The sequence below is a fragment of the Meleagris gallopavo genome, chromosome 10 (assembly GCF_000146605.3).
Source record: "Meleagris gallopavo isolate NT-WF06-2002-E0010 breed Aviagen turkey brand Nicholas breeding stock chromosome 10, Turkey_5.1, whole genome shotgun sequence".
Lineage (NCBI taxonomy): Eukaryota > Metazoa > Chordata > Aves > Galliformes > Phasianidae > Meleagris > Meleagris gallopavo.
Window position 1 is genome coordinate 22819077 of NC_015020.2, and position 11826 is coordinate 22830902.

Genomic DNA, 11826 nt, shown 5'->3' on the forward strand with positions numbered 1-11826 from the left:
TATGGTCCTTGTATTTCTGTGGCTTTCAAGCCTCTTCAAAGTTGTTTAATAACCTTCAGATCTTTTTGTGATATAAAACTGATGCTTCATGGTATTTGCAGGAAGAGATTCTTCTTTAAATTTTATACTTCTTTTCTTAACAAGTAAAAAATGTCTAATTTGTTTGTTTTGTTTATTTATTTATTTATTTATTTATTTAACTAAGACTTGGGTAATTCTAAACCTACTCTGCTTTGTTTTCAGTAAATAAGTTGTTTCCATTCAGCCAAATCTGTCTTATCTCCTCTCCAAACTACTCTCATTTTTACTGGAGAAAGAGTCAGGAAGTCAATGAATAAGATGGTAGCAATTTGTTCAGAAGCTGGATATGGAAAAGCATTAAAAAAGTTTATTTACTTGCAGCATTTTAGTGGGGTCGATACTTAAGGCTTAATTATTTCTTTAAGACTTCAATTGTTTAATTGTTCACTTTTAGTACAAAAGCTCAAACAAGCAACAAAACAGGTACACTATTTTCTCTAGAATGGCTTGATTAAATTTTGTTCATTTTTTGGGGGAAAGTCTGCATATGATTTATGAAATGTTACAATAAATTATGTCTTTACTGGATCTTTGTTGAGGGAGAACAGTGAGGAGGATCAGTGGAAGATCCAGTGAAACTTAGATGAAGCTCTCAAAGGGAAACTTGAAGGGAAAAGGAAGATGTCGATTTCTCCAGAAATTATTTTAAATGTGACTAAATAAAAATACAAGCTCAGTTACTGTCTTGTTTTAAACATTGGTAACAGTACAAAGAAATGGAACTATTAAATACTATGGTTCATGTCTGCTTGGAGAGAAATCTGTGTAAGATACCAAAAATTATTCTAGCAGGCTTTAATTAATGAGGAAGGGATTTCTTTCAATATCTTGGAAAACTAATTAGCCTCCTGCCAACAATTAGCTAAACTCTTGTGAGCATCTCTAGGCTTTTTCTGGTTGTCACTGATAAGCATCTGAGTATTCATGAAGTATTTTATTTACATACAAAAACAGAACTTTCTATCCTCTCTGCCATTCTCTACTTTTTTTATCTGTTTCCTTCTGATAAAAAGCAGTTTCTTTACTTCCTTCAAGATCAAAACCTATGTCCCCAGAAATAGAAAATACAAGGAGCTGCAGTAGAGACTCCATTCTGCTTGTTTATTTTGTCTTCCTCGCCACCAGAAGCCATCTGGATGTTGCTTTGAAATAGATGGATTATGGATGAAGTTATCAGAAAGGATTAGTGTGATTAGAAAGACATTAATCCTGTCAAGAAGTAATGGTCAAGTATTAAACACAAGCAGTTGGTCCTAGAATCATGTTTGTTTTCATTCATCCCATTCCCACTCTCTCATTCTCATTTTGTAATTGCATGCCATAGAAAAGACCTGGCTAAGCAAATTCTCCCAGTGAGGCTGGGAAGCTCCTCTAACAGCTACATTAGAGATGATTATATTACAGTCAAGCATCATGAAAGTGAAGTGCAGGCTCCACTAATGCTGCTTCATTGGGCAGGCAGGCTTTCTTGTAGCTTTTTGTCAAGGTCAGTGCCTTTAAGTTTCAACATAGTAATAATCTCCATTTCCACAGCTCAACCCATTTAATCATCTTAAAATGCTTCACTAATATAAAATCTATCATACGGGAAGGCACTATTTATCTTCTACAGACAAGGAAACAGCAAAATTAAGGCATTTATTTAAAGACAAATAATTTGTAGTGAAAATTGGAAGCCTGAAGCTATCTCTGTACTGTCACGGACCATCAGCACTTCCCTCATTGGTGACCAGGCTGCTTCATTTCCATGGAGGTACCATTTACAGAGAAACATCTTGCAACAATGAAAATAAGACACTTCACAGTAATGAGAGAATGAAATAAGGAGCCTTCTCTGATTCTTTCTACAGTTTGATGCTTGATTGTGCTCTTAGTCTCCAGTAAAATTAAAACGATTTTAGTAGCAGGGATCAGAATGACTTTTTCTTTCCAGGATATTCTTTCCTTTTTCTAACATGATAGAATACCGACAGAGCTAGGCGCTGCTACTCCAGAGACACTACTGTGACAGAGATGCCTGCTGCTGACATCATACACCACAGTGACAGTGGTACTGGTGAGAGGACCATACCCCATTTCTGCTTTATCTGCACGGTCTTCTTTTACTTAAAGTGACATATGTTTTTTATCTCCAGATGTCATATCACACTGCACAGGAAAAAATGCCTCCTGCTCAGACGTGCACAAACACACTAGTTGGCACATCTGTCAGTCTCTACCTCAATACATGTCACACAAGAATCACAGAATCACACTATCACAGAATCATAGGAGTTGGAAGGGACCTTTGGGACCTAAAGCATGTTCCCCAGAGGAGGAAAATGTCCAGGTATGTTTTGTCACTGGTAGCTATTTTGCTAAAGACAGTGGCATCTCAAAGGTGTCAAGCAGATTTGATCTTGCCCTTTGTCTTCAAATAACAGCAAATAAAAATGTCAGAAAATCAAGCTGTCTGCAATATGCTATTTGCAGTAACTATGTTTAATTTTACAGCTAGGCTTCAAAAAAAGAAACTGAAACTAATAAATCTACTAATCATGCTAATCTAGCTAATCATGACATCCATTTTTTTGAGCAGGAACTCAGATAATACACTGTACTTTATTAGTGTGCTACAGGGAATCTGTTCTTATAAACTAATGCAAAACAGGCAGGACTTTGCTCAGCAAACAATGAACATCAGTGTCCAATGGCTGTTCTGCCGCTACTTCCTCTCCAGTAATCCAGCACATGAAGCCAAAGTGACAATCTGTGAATGCTGGAAGGAACAAAGAGCAACCTTTGATCACTGACTGACAAAGGAAACCTGAGACATTATACTATAGCACAATGCAGAATTCAGGCTGGCAGTTTGACTTTATCTGTTCTGATGAAATATTTCCTAAATTCAGATGTTGGGATGCTAATAAATTATTTGTTAAGTATGGATGTGAAGCTCCCATCTATGGAGAGAGCCAAGAAACTCAATGATACTTGATTTTTTGTTCAGACAGTTCTTTCAACTGTTTTTAGATTAAGAAAAGACCAGAAGGATTTGGAATACAAATTCCAATTATAAGGAAGTCAGATTTATTCAACTGTTTATTGTTCACACATGGCTTTATCCTGAGGAAGGATTTCAGCCAGCTCCTCAAACTTCATATGCCATTGCCATTTATTTGCAAGACATAAACTATTTCATACAAAGAAGACTGCAGAAGAATTCTGGTCATAAACTATTTGGATCCCATTTGTAAAATCTATCAGTGCTCTCCACACTCATTCACTTTGTGACTCCAGATGTCTGCTGCACATCGTTATATCCCTACTGATACTGCCTAAATAATTTGTATGGAATTGGTCCAACTTTGTCATTATGACATGAAAAACTCTGCAGTATGTCATTTTTCACTGAAAACAGTTTATACCTCTAGGTAATGCCAGTAAAAAAAAAACAAAAAACACCAGAAGACCACCATCCCTGGATGTGTTTAAAAACCATTTGGATGTGGTGCTCAGGGACATGATTTAGTGGAGGGTTGTTAGTTAGGGGAGTATGGTTACATTGCGGTTGGACTTGATGATCTTTAAGGTCTTTTCCAACCTGAGTGATTCTATGATTCAGTGATTCTATTGGATCTGTCTACTAAATATGATATCTCTAAACACATGTAGCTACAAGAAAATATTAATTTATAATGTACTGAAACCTCTGAAAATATCTGAGGCATGGAGAGGGGATTCACAAGGTCTCCTAAGAAGGTAGAATCAAAGTTTCCTCTACAAGCTCACGCAATCTTAAAGCACCATCTGGAAAACTTTTGGGGTGACCTGTGATCAGTTCTGTAGTGCAACAGAGATATGGGTATTTTAAAGTAGTTACTGGTGTTTGGTGAGCTTCCTCTTTGATCACTTCTTACCTATGAGTAGAACTTCCCATTCACTTTCAATCAAGTAGAGTTCTGCTTTTCATTTCAAAACTTTACACATTTATTTCCTGAAGTTTTCTCCTTAAAACTCTCATCTCTAGATGAACTTTCTCCACAGTAAAACTGCAGATAATATATCTGCAGAAAGGGCTAACACCTTGTTCTCACCAGGATGAAATTTATTACTGTTGTTATTTCTATTACAGTGATACACACAAGAGGTGATTCAGAAATGGGATGATACACATGCTTTATGTTACCATTCAGGTATTCCCAGATTTTCCCACACTAACCCAACAGAATGTTCACTCTCTTCTGCTGGGTAGTTCTGTTCCTGAGTGCCAGTATTTTTCTATTGCACTTCATTAAGCCCCAGAGCCCAGCTTGGCCACTGCCTAAACAGAGCAACAGTGACTGATATTTAGCAAAGAATGACTAGAGGGAATAGTTTAACTCATACATAGCAGAGAAGACCCAAACCAAAACTGACCAGAAGTTCATATCGTCTATCCTTTCCCGTTCAATTTTCCAGGAAAGGATTAGAAGAAATAGCACTGAACATACTGTCATTCATACCAAACCAGCACTTTTGTGTGAATGAATTTTAGCTAGCTTTTTGGTTTAAATTTAATGATAATTAAAAAAAAAAAAAGATAATTTCATAACCATGTAGAGATTTGTATCTCACTTATGAATGGACATTATGTTGGCTATATCAGTCACAGATTCATATTCATGGTAGAAATTTCAGATTGCAAAATTCAGTTCTAGCCTCAGAGTGTTCGGGTCAAATTTTTCATCCCTAGCAAACTGTAAATTTAAGTAGTAAAACAGACAAATTCCAGTCTGTGGTGTATTATCAGTTTCATCTTCAGCTAATAGCAAGCAAAACACAGCACAATTTTCCCAAGCCCCCAGCCTGTCTCACAGCATAACTAAACCCTAAACTCTCAAAGAATATTCTGTTGCACAGAAGTTATTTAGAGTACGTCTACCCAGGCAACTGCAGACAGACGTGGACATGCTCTGTCTTCAGCCTGAGCTGCCAAGACCGGTCCAGAAGCCATGGAGCCACAACAGCTCTTCACATACAGGCTTGGGAGCAAAGCCACGCTAATGCGGCTCTGTGGCTTCCGGCACAGAGCTGGTGCAGGTCTGCATGGCTTGGCTCATGGGCTGAGTGAGCTCACATCTGCCTGCACCCAGCGTGTCTCCATATAAGTCCATACAGTTGTCAGCTCTTCAAGTATAGCTAACAGGTTCTGGTATGTAGCAGTAGAGCTGAACAAGAACAGGATTCCTTAAATCAGAAAGAGCAGTATTTTTCATTAGTGGGATGTTAAAATGCCAATGGTTTCCCCTAATCAAAGAACTGAAAAAAAATCATATATATATATATATATATCTACACGTATATATATGGGTAAAAGGAAACTATGATGGAGTAATTTCCTAACTAAATGACCCACTCAGGAATCTGAGCAGAAGGATAAGGGATTACCAGAACTGATGGCATTATGGACAGGAATCCCCTTAAAGACAGACAGTTCTATATTTAGCATATCATATTTAATTCAACCAGCAAAACCCCCGAAGTATCAAACATTTATTTATCTATCTATCTATCCCTAAATGAACCTTTAAATAAATGTAATTTTTATTAGCATACATCTGCTTGAATTAGGAACAATACACTTAAAGGACAGAGCTTTACTTTTTAAAAAAAATCCAGGTCAAATTAGTTATTTAGTGTGACTATAAAGGGGACAATCTTTCATAACCAATTCTGCACAAGGAAAAGGATCAAATCTCTGCTACACATTATTTCTTAATTAAAAAAAAATGGTTATTGTTAAATAAATTTAAAATCCAATAATTATTCTGAGATCAGAACAAGATAATTAAGTTCCTATAAGGACTGTGAAACTATACATCTGGATATAGGGAAAAAAATAATCTGTTCTCTTCTAGTTTTATCTGGACATAATACCCACAGGCTGCAAGCCTTGGTCTTCCTAAATCTGCCTTCCCCAGACCCCTGCGCACAAGGGCAGAGATGCTCAGCAGGGAGTGGCACCACGTGAGTTATTGCACTGTGACGGTCAGAGTGCCAGACCTGTACACAGCCAGCCCCTGTGCCTGCCGCTGCTGGACTGGGAGTGTTTGCTTTAGCAAATTTAAGATGCTGTTGATGGGAAAACTGGGTGTTTGTTTCTTTTTCAGACTTTGTTTAGTGTAGAGTACAAAGATATTGGCATTGGATTTAAATTTCAAGCACTCAGAACTTGAGAAACTGAAGTGACGAGCAGATATCTCTGATATTCAATTTGTCCTGAAAGCAATACTGCAGGTGAAGGATAGATGGAGGGGAGGGAAAGAGGGGGGGAAGAGCTTTTTGTTAACTATATTGAACGAGAGTTAGAGGTTTTGTGATTTTCTGGTAGGTAACACTACTAGAAAAAGCCTCAAAGGCCTCCAGATGTGCTACTACTGCACTGGAGCGGCTGCAAACACTCCACTAACAGCTCGTGGTTCCTGGCTCTTCCAGACAGAGCCATCTCCTGGCTGAAGCGAGGAAATTCATTATCTGGAGAGAAGGCTGGTTAACAAACCAGCTGATCAGCAGATCATAGCTAAAGACCCATGCTTTTTTAAACATATCAGAGCACTCAGGGCAGGATGCACTGAGATCCACCTCTGTCACTGCTGTGAATGTGTGTGCCTGTTTGAAAACCTGAGATATTTGCTGAAACCTTTTGGATATGCGAGAGAAAACAAACTATTTGCATTGCAGTAATCAGCAGAAGAGAATCGAGGCCTCTGTCCCAAAGAGAATCAGAGAACTTCAGGTCTGCAGATGATCTTTCAGCTTTGTTCAGTCTAAGACAGTGTATGTGTTCAACCATGAATTCATGTTTGGCTTCTACTCTCTCTCAGCTCTCTTATTATTCCCATTTCCAGTATTAAAAATAGTATCCTGTGTTTGTTTATACCTGTAAGAAACACTGTGCTTCTGGTAACTGCAGGGTCTTACATCCAATCTCTGTAGTAAACACCTACCAAATATTCCCAGGGCAGATACAAACTCTATCAAACTATTTATCTTTCTTCATGTTGTTTGTATAGTTATTGCTATGCAGCTACCTGTTCTCACCACAGCAAACTCTGTACATCATGAGCTTATAGGGATGAGCAGGGCTAAAACTCTGAGCAACGGAGGGGAGCAAGCAAAATATACTTCTTTTAGAGCATTGTATGATTCTATGAAGCTTGTTTATGTAACCAGATAACTGAAATAATATCAACTTCCATCCTTAACTTCCATCATGCCAACCCCAAAAGCTCAAGTGGGGCTCAAACTGGCTGTCTAGTTCTACTGGCAGTTGCTTTTCAAGACTTATGTGTATCCAGAAAAACAAAAAATAAAACCACAGGTGACAGGAAACATCAGAAACAGCCACAAGAGCACTTCCACGTGCTGTGACGTAAGTGCATAAGCCAAGGAACAATACAGTGAAGAAACAGTCTCCTGATATTTGACTGATTTCTTCTGCAGGCAATGAACTTTTAAAATAAATACAGTTCAGAGATTCTTGAGTATCTCTCCTTTCTAAGAGAAACCTCCCATTTTAACTATCAGGTCACAAGGATAGCACAATTTTTCAGCCACTTCTGTATGAACTGGATTTGAGCTAGTGACCTATAAGTGTGAGATTTTCTAGTCTTGTCAATCTTCTGAACCACACACTCGGTTCAGGACTGAATAAAACAAACAAACAAACAAAAAAGGATGTACAAGAATGTAACTACATCTGGAGTATTTTCTGTTTGCAGAACCCCCTGAAATTTCAGAAAAGGTTAGTTTGTTATAGAGGGAGTTAGATTCATGCTGTCCTACAAGAAAAGCTAATCCCTTTTAAGTTCTCTTCTTTAAGTTACTTCTCTTCCTTCCTTAGAAAACTGAATTCATCAATTCTGAGTACAGCTCAGAGATTCCCTGCTGACAGATCCATAGGTAACCTATAGCAACTGCAGGCTGTGTCAGACAGCTCTTTTGCACTGTGCTGCTTCCCCTCCCAGCATATCAAAACCCACAAGGGAATCTAAAGATTCCCTAAACATTTTAGGGAAGGCATGCAACACTATTCTCTTCTGTCCTTAGCACATCACTTCCTCATGTTAAATTTATGTTTTCCTAGGAAAACTCCTTCCATCTCTCCAAAAAAATCTTTTATCTTGCATTGATGTTTTCTAGCAGTGTGGAACAGAACCAGGTATGAGTCTATGGTCACATTCTCAGTGTTAGACATGCAAGGACACGAATTGGCTTCATTCTGTGAAAAACCATGGGAAGTTAGATGCAAAGGTGGCATTTAAAAATAAAATTAGCACTGGATTTGTGTTTTAACTCTCAGTGATCTGAAGTCTAGGAACACATCTTTCTCTTAAAATGAAAGATGAGTTTTTGACATATCTATTAGGTTCCAGAAGCTGCGGCTTCAAGGGAAGGCACCAAATATTACAAGGTCTGTTAACGTAAAGTTAGCTTTGCTAATCTTTATCTCTTCTTCTCTCTCCCCTCAGCACTGTGTACATGAGAGGGCTTTTGTCCATTTTACTGGTATTTGGTTGTTATTGCAATCAGCTGGAAGACATAAATTTAAAGGGGAGAAAAGCTTTCCAAAGCAGCTGGTTGAGCATCCTGAGCATTGGGATCTAGATCATTAACTCTGACATCAGCAAGGTGGCACCATTCAAGCTTCCACCTTTAATGTATTAAGAACCACTTTCACTTCCACCTGAAGCCAGGCATACATCAGTAACTCACTGGACATATGTTTTTTTTCCCAGTATTTCTCACTCTGCAGCAGATTTCTCAAAGCACTGCAAAAGATTATAAACTAAATGTGCTTTTTCATCTTCTTTGTGTGGTGCATTATTTCAATTGTTTAAATTTAAGGTAGACTTTTTGGTACGGTGGGGTAAATGTTTTCCAAACACTTAACTTCTATTTCTATAGTACCTGTATGAAGTATTAGAGAAATTACTGATTAAAAAAGATGGCCATAGCTCTACTTTAAACCTAAATGTACAGCAGTTCCTGGCTCTCCAACATTTATTCAGTTAAAAAACAGTGGTGATTGCATGCATTATTTAGGAAACTTCAGTGGCTATTGGAACAAGCATTGTCTTCACTTACCTTGAGACAACCAGGGGGAGAATCAGCATTTTCAGCATCCTCATCAGTAACTCACCGGGAAACTGGAAATAACTGATTTCCTGGAAATACACAGAGAGATGCTTACTGTTTTGAGACAGCCTACCCTTGTGAGTCCTGCTACAGTGGTCAAGTGGTATGAGCAGGTAAAATCTGCAGCTCTAGTACATAAGGTGGCAAAGACTGTACACTTTAAAAGACTATTTTTAAATTAATTAAATTACATATTGTATTGTAATTCAACAAAAACACACACAGCATTTTTCCTTTGCAAAGTAAGACAAAAATGAAATATGCTGCCTCCCGAGGACTACTGGGAATAGGTTGCCCTGAATAATCCTTTTATTCTGCATTTCGTGTTTTGCTAGCTGTGTATGAAGCTACTGACTGGACACAAAAAGTGTTCAGACTGCAGTTAGGGCAGCAGAACAGAGAACTGTTTTAAGGTATTGTGTTTACTAAGTGCCATCATTTTTAATTGAAATTTACACTGTGTGCTCAAAGCATTCAGCAGTGCCTGTTGTCCTCTTTACTGAGATTGATACAGCAGTAAGAAACAAGCACCTGCAAAGAGCTTAGCTGAAGTACACTGGAGGAGAAATCCCCAAGGGACTTTAATAGCATGGTCTGTTAACAATTGGAGATCTCATATTTATTAATATAAAATACCATCAATGGAGCACAAACATCTGTACCTCCATACACCTGACAATGAAAATTATTGTCAATGTTTTCTTTAGATGTACACATTCCAAACTAATATAAAATCCAACAAACATACTGTTTTTAACATTCATGTAGCTTATTATTCATACTCACATTGTTACAATGGGGCTGTGCTGGATTTATTAGTATCTTAAAGACCAGAACCTTTGCCATACACATAGTCTGAGAACTGTGAAAGCCCCAAGGAGCAGTGTGTAGATTAACAAACAAATCAAATTACACAAATTGAACAAGCATACAGACATGTTTTTTATCTTGAAAAATCCATCCTGAAGTTCCACAAGTTGCTGTGCCTTTTGTTACGTAAGTATTTTCCCTGCAGTGATGCACTCTGTGGTGCCACACGTACCTGCTGGGAGAGCCGCCTCGTCCTGAGGAAGAACCCAAGGAGACAGCCAATAGTGACCGACAACACCGAGAGGATGAGCAAACCGTTTCTTTTACAAACATCCTTGATCCGAGCGAGGATCGCATCCAAAGCCACCGCCATGGTGTCCTCCGTGCTCCTTGGAGAGGAATCAGCATCCCATGGAGAGAGAATCCACTCGCTCCTCTTGTTGGAGAGGAACAGACCTCGCTCTGTATAGATCAGATCAAAGCACTTCCAGTTCTGCTTAGCTGACCTGCAAGGTCACCCCTCTGCCAATCGCCACCAAGCAAGCAGCTGGCATTATTGTTCCAAATTAATACCGACAATCCTATTATCGACTACATCATTAAGAGCCTGCAAGAAGATTAGGGGGCTCTGGAAAATTAGAACGGAATGCAGTAGTATTTCTAAAACAAGACTGCTTCAAAACAAAGTGACATGCTCAGAGCGCGTTCCCTGGTCTTTCCAGTTTGGGGTCTGGCTGTCCACCTCCACAAAGGAGCAGTGTAAGTCAGGCTCACCAACACAGAGGAGGAACGTTACCGCACTGTTTTTCTGTGCAGGGCAGAGTGGGTGACATTTTAAACTGGACTATCACAACAGGGCAAGCCAGGTAAAACTAGACTTCATTAATTAAAGCAGGCTTGGATTTTTTTGTTTTCCTGACCAAAACAAGAATGAAGGTGCAATGTAAGAACCACGCATCGATCAGAAATCAGCAGTATGCTGAAACACACAAGGGAAAGCTGCTGGCAGTTGGCATCTGTTATCCTGGAAGCAAAATGATTTCACTTTTTCTTCCACCACTCTGTTGATTAGAGTAGGGCCAATTTACTTTCAGAGGATTATCAGAGTAAGCCACGGGATTGCTTTCCTTTCCTTCACCGTGTCTGCACTCAGTACCAATGCTGTTTTTATAAGCAAAAATGCAGAGCCATGACTGCTCACCGTGCTGCACTCACTGAAATGCTATGCAGAGCCTGAGCTACTGAGAGATTGTTCAGTATTTTTATGGAAAATACTCCATAGAACACATTTGAGTATTTGCAGTGCTTTGTTTCATACTGCGAGGCAGTGTGTGTAGGTACGTGCTCACGTGTGAGCAATGGGGTGAGTGAACAGTGAGCTCAAGGGTCAGCAAAGCGTCCTCCTGGAAGCACGAATACAACAGTGTACGGTCTGTAAGGCATACGGACACACACACACACCAAACAGAAAAAATATATGGATTCTGTGTGGTGAATAGGAGTGCTGACAAAACAACACAGTCATTTAAAATTTTATTAATGCTTATGCAAGAAAGTACTGAACTCGTACTGCCGTCTGAGTGCAGACACAAGGCAGACAGGTTTGCTGCCATTACGGCATGCACGCAAACACCTTCCAGATGAAACGATGCAGCAGGAGCGCTTCCCGAGCTGAGCGCTGCCGGCGGAACTGCAACCCCGAGTACCGCAACCCCGAGCACCGCAGCCGGCACCCTCCGCCCTTTAGACGGCCCTCCAGGCCCCTCACAGCCCGGC

The 11826-nt window shown here is 39.3% G+C and overlaps 1 protein-coding gene across 1 annotated transcript in view; it reads right to left on the reverse strand.

Annotated features, from left to right (window-relative positions):
* SLC1A7 (solute carrier family 1 member 7) overlaps positions 1 to 11820 on the reverse strand; it is a 42799-nt gene extending 30979 nt beyond the window's left edge. The window contains exons 1-2 of the mRNA XM_010716108.3: positions 10283 to 11820; positions 9190 to 9269 (exon numbers count right to left, since the gene is read on the reverse strand). Of these exons, the coding sequence (XP_010714410.1) occupies positions 9190 to 9269; positions 10283 to 10423 (221 nt within the window). The 5' untranslated portion in view covers positions 10424 to 11820. The remainder of the gene's footprint in view (positions 1 to 9189; positions 9270 to 10282) is intronic.
* Between the last annotated feature and the right edge of the window lie 6 nt (positions 11821 to 11826).